The sequence below is a fragment of the Rhinolophus sinicus genome, chromosome 2, assembly GCF_057876585.1.
Source record: "Rhinolophus sinicus isolate RSI-liver-muscle chromosome 2, RSI-T2T, whole genome shotgun sequence".
Lineage (NCBI taxonomy): Eukaryota > Metazoa > Chordata > Mammalia > Chiroptera > Rhinolophidae > Rhinolophus > Rhinolophus sinicus.
The window spans coordinates 109,090,219-109,095,193 of NC_142502.1; the positions used below are offsets into that span (position 1 = coordinate 109,090,219).

The 4,975-nt window shown below is 42.3% G+C and overlaps 1 protein-coding gene across 4 annotated transcripts; it reads right to left on the reverse strand.

Moving 5' to 3' along the window:
• Positions 1–273: 273 nt before the first annotated feature.
• On the reverse strand, positions 274–4,961 carry POLR1H (RNA polymerase I subunit H). Of its 4 annotated transcripts, none has more exons than XM_088795914.1 (5): positions 4,820–4,961; positions 4,484–4,637; positions 4,148–4,248; positions 3,831–3,940; positions 274–502 (listed from the first exon to the last, which is right to left on the reverse strand). In XM_088795914.1, the coding sequence occupies exons 2-5, from the start codon at positions 4,617–4,619 to the stop codon at positions 478–480; spliced, it is 372 nt and encodes a 123-aa protein (XP_088652040.1). In that variant the 5' UTR covers positions 4,620–4,637; positions 4,820–4,961; the 3' UTR covers positions 274–477. The 4 variants fall into 4 exon arrangements, with proteins under 4 accessions (XP_088652040.1, XP_088652041.1, XP_019575002.1 ...); XM_088795915.1 differs by having other exon boundaries at positions 3,831–3,951; positions 4,759–4,923; XM_019719443.3 differs by having other exon boundaries at positions 4,734–4,918.
• Positions 4,962–4,975: the final 14 nt, after the last annotated feature.

Consider the following 4,975-nt stretch of genomic DNA (forward strand, 5'->3'; position numbering starts at 1 on the left):
TCTAGTTAAATTTTCTGTTGAATCTCACTATCCAATCTCCCAATTTTTGTTTCCCTAAACTGAGGAACTAATAGATTTAGATAGTGAGGAAATAGTTATAATCGCTTTTCATATTAGCCTCATTCCTGGCTCCTTTTTTTGTCCTTTTTTTTTGTCATGTACTAATTTATACTTGTTTTTGTAGTTAATATTTGTTGAAAGAAAAATTTATAAGCTCATTTAAATTCATTTTGGAACAAGACAGATTATAAATAACATACATATGTCTCAATCTTATAGAAAAATATAACTTTAATAGGAAAATTCAACTAGGAATAGGAATAAGCACAATGGTAGTCCTCATATGATGATCTGCTTCTCTTCTGGGAGCCAAATATTACAACCAGGGGATGGACAAGGGGTCTAAGAATCCAATATGCTTCACCTTCCAAGGAAGAGGGAAGCGTTGTTGAGTCGCCCAGAAAAACAAAATAAAAATCAAGAGTCTTCTTTCTCCTGGAACCTATGGAGAAAGAAAGGATTTCTTTGTTGTATTTGACCAAAGAGGCTCTAGCAGTGTAAGATGAAATACACTCAAATAATCAAGGAAGGACTTTTATTTATGACACTGTGGAAGTCTAGCTCCCCCAAACAATTCAACTTTAAGCCAACTAAAACTGCTGGTACTAAAAATATATCTAACAAATTATGACCTTGAAGTACGAGGTCTGACAGTTAAGTTCGTGAACTCATCCTAGAAAAAGTGCTACATACCTCATTGCTGAATATCACTACGGTCACCTTCGAAGTACTCCCCTTGGGAAGCTATGCACCAATGCCAGGTTTGGAACTCTTTCCGGAATGGCCATTAGAGCTGTCGTAGTATTACCCATGATGTCCTGAATGTCATCAAAATGTCTTCCTTTCAATATTTCCTTTATCTTTGGGTAAAGAAAGAGGTCATTGGGGCCCATATCAGGTGAGTAGGGAGGGTGTTCCAATAGTTATTTGTTCACTGGGCTAAAAACTCCCTTACAGACAGTGCTGTGTGAGGTGGTGCAGTGTCGTGACGCAAGAGCAATGAACTGTTGGTGAAAAGTTCATATCATTTTCATCTAACTTTTTCACACAGCCTTTTCAGCACTTCCAAGTAGTAGACTTGGTTAACTGTCTGTCCAGATGGTACAAATTCATAATGAATAATCCCTCTGATATCAAAAAAGGTTAGCAACATCGTTTTGACTTTTTTTTTTTTTTTTGCGGCCCGGTTTGACTCTTGATTTGGACTGATGGAATTTTTTTGGTGGTGGAGAATTGGCTGACTTCCATCGTGCACTTTGACGCTTTGTTTCAGGTTCGTACTGGTACACCCATGTTTCATCACCAGTGATAACAAGGCCCAAAACATCGTCTTGCCTCTTCAAAAGGTCTTGGCAAACTTCGACTCTCCTTTGCTTTTGTTCATCAGTGAGCTGCTTCTGGACCATTTTTGCACACACCTTTCTCAGGCCAAGATTTTCAGTTAAGAGTTTCCTGTTTATTGATGTTTACTAGGTCTGCTATACTTCTCACAGTCAGCCGACGATTTAGACGCAGAATTCGACAAATTTTTGCAATGTTTTCTTCAGTTCTGCTCATTACTGGCCGCCCTGACCTCTCTCTATCAGTGACGTGTTCTCACCCTCAGAAAAATGTTTAATCCATTTGTACACTGCTGTTTTCTTCATGGCATTATCCCCGTAAACTTGGACTAACATGTCCCTGATTTCACTTCCATTCTTGCCAAGTTTAACAAGAAATTTAATGTTTGTTCGTTGCTCTAATTCAAGCTCAGACATTTTCGCGATGGCACACAAAAACATGCAACAATAATGAACGCCACTCAGCAAGATACTGCCACGTGTCGACACAAACACTGCTGTGAGACACTAATGTACCAAGGTTATGAAACTTTCCTGAGCTGTTTGTACAGTGCTGTCAGTGTAAGCACATGGTGACAAGTTCACGAACTTAATTGTCAGACCTTGTATGCAAAGATTTCTTGGGACACAAAAAGCAGTAGCCATAAAGGAAAAAGGATAAACTGAACCTGATAAAAATAAAAAACTTCTGCTCATTTAAAAAAAGAAGAAAATAAATAGGTAAGACTGGGGAAAATATTCTTAAAAGATTTATCTAACAATAAATATTTTTTAATCCATTGATGAGATGGCAAGAAAGTAAAGGCAATCTTCACATTGGTAAAATGATGTAAAATCAGGAACCTAAACAGGTAAAATTGAAGCCCCTGCTACGATGGCGCCCTTGCTGTTTTGACAGCAATATGAAGGAACAAAAGAAAAACCTATAATACAATGTCTGATAGATATTCTGCATAAATTTGGGACCTCCAAGGAGCTACCCCTCTGTAAAAGTGAATACGAAAAAAACAAATTTAACTCTACAAAAGGAATGTGTCTCACTAGGCAGAGAAAGAAAAAAGTCTCCTCTGAGATTTTCTAACCATAAGTCCAAAAAATCCTGAAGCCAAGAATTTATTTAAAAGTGATTCTGTCTTGGTAGTGCCTCAAGGCACCTTAACAGGAAACACAAATGCTGAGACAATGGCATTCAACCCAGGCCTCAAAGAATTCCCATAGTTCAAATTCTAAAAAAAAATCCGAACAGTCAAAAATCACAAAACAAAGCACTATGAGAGTCAGCAGAAATAACAGACAGCAGCATCAGACCCAGAAAAAACACTGGGTACTGGAATTATCAGAGACAGACTATAAATAGCCATGCTTAATATATTTACATGTAATAAATATTTTAAGAATAGAAAGTACAATTAAAAGATGATTAAGGGGCGGCCAGATGGCTCAGTTGGTTAGAGCACAAGCTCTTACCAACAGAGCTGCCGGTTCGATTCCCACATGAGCCAGTGAACTGCATGCATCCTCCACAACTATATTGAAGGACAATGAATTGACTTGAAGCTGATGGGCCCTAGAAAAACACACTGTTGCCCAACATTCCCCAATAAAGAATTAAAAAATTTTTTTAAAAATTAAAAAAAAAAGATGATGAAGGAATCAGGAATTCTTTAAGATGACTGAGATTTGAAAAACTATCAAGTAGAACTAAAAACAAATTAACATAATAATTGAAATAAACTCAAGACAGAATTAGTGACCTGGAAGAGAGACCTGAAGAAATTACCCAGAAGCAGCATAAAAAGAGATGGAAAATATGAAAGACAGAGGAATGGAGGATAGATGGTCTAATAAACAGGTCTTTAATTAGAATGCCAGAATGTGAGAATTGAGGTCATGGGGGAAAAGCAATATTCAATGACATAATGGCTGATAACTTTCCCAGGTTGATGGGGAAAAAAGAAAAATCAATCCTCAGTTTCAAAAAGTTCAACAAATCCCAAACAGGATGAATAAAAGAAAACCGCATCTTGATAAATTGTAATGAAACTGCAGAACACCAAAGGCAAAGAGGAGTGCCTAAAATCATCAGAGCCCATGTTTTTTAAATCATACTCCACTAATTCCCAAGTACAACTTCCTTGAGTGCAGTGGAAGATTCCCACATGACATGCTGACCCCTAAGCAATACTGGCTTTCTGTATTTTTCATTCCCTTTTAAGTATCTTAAAAGGTTTAGTTCACTGGCTAGTAAAAGGATACATGTAATTTTGAACAATAAAAACGACCACAAATCTCCCTATTATTTCCTGAACTGTATAGAAATGGTTGGGGCCAAAAGAAACAATTGTTTATTCAGTGCAAAAAATAAACCCCTGGATTTGTTTAGTTAGCAAACGGACTTAGAAAGTGGAGAAGCAAGGTAAAGTTACCCACTTGCAGTTGGTACAGGTGTAGAAGACAGTCTGCCCTTCATCGGCTGAGCGCATTTGTCTGGTGTGGTATGCCATTCCCTCGTGACCACATCGAGAGCAGCGCCTGTCAACCTGGGAAGCAACTGGTGGGTTAAGGAGGCCTAGTCATCCCCCCTCCTTCTCAAAGGAAGCAGGCTATAACGCTCCTCGGACACTGCTGCTCTAAACGCTCCTCTTCCCACTTGGAGTTGGATACAAAGCTCTCCCGATCTCAGCGATCAGCTCTCCGTTTCACCCCCACCCTCCCTATGGAGCCCGTCCTTGAGGTCCTTAACTTACCACGGGCCCCTGGTATTCAGGTCCTTCCTCCACCGACATAGGCATGACCGTCCCCAGTTTGTGGAACACAACTGAGGTCTTCACAACCTTCCCTTCGAAGTCTGCGCAGGCAGTAAAAACTAGTTGTACAAACACGCTGAAGCAGCCGACGCCCACAACTCCCAGGTGGCCCTACTCTACATCGTGCCCTTCAGGTTTCGTCCCCAGACGAAAAGTGTAAGTATTTGATCTCCTGCTTTAGAGTCCCCCTCCAATCCAACCGACCTGGAGGTCTCCGAGCCTCCGACCCCTCCATTCTGGGCCCTCAGCCCGGGCCCCTGCGTAGAAGCCTCGCACCTCGCACGTTGACGGAGAAGCCACAGCGAGTACAAGTGACTGTATCCTGAGTTCCTGGCAGAGGCAGGACGGAGCCGCAATCAGGACAGAAATCCAGGTCCGACTGAAAGCTGGAGCAGGTGCCGGCGACGTCCATGACAGACGGGGTCGAGGGCTGGGAAGGGGATGAGAAGGTTATTAACAACAGACAGAAAGTAGCCTCCTCCCCACTCAGGGGTCATTCCTATTCGGTTCCTGGACCTAAGCATACAAACGCGAGCCCTCCTCCCACGCACGTCTCGTGTCTCTGTGACCAAGGGAACCGAGCATCCGGAATTCCCAGCCCGCGTCTGGTACCACCGAACCGGGGGTCTTCCCCCGGGCTGGCGAGAAGAGGCAGCTAACTCCGCGGGTAGAGCGCCTACTCTGCGCAGGCCGCGGGGCAGCGAGCGCCGGGCGGGCTAGAGCGCCTACTCTGCGCAGGCCGCGGGGCAGCGAGCGCCGGGCGGGCTA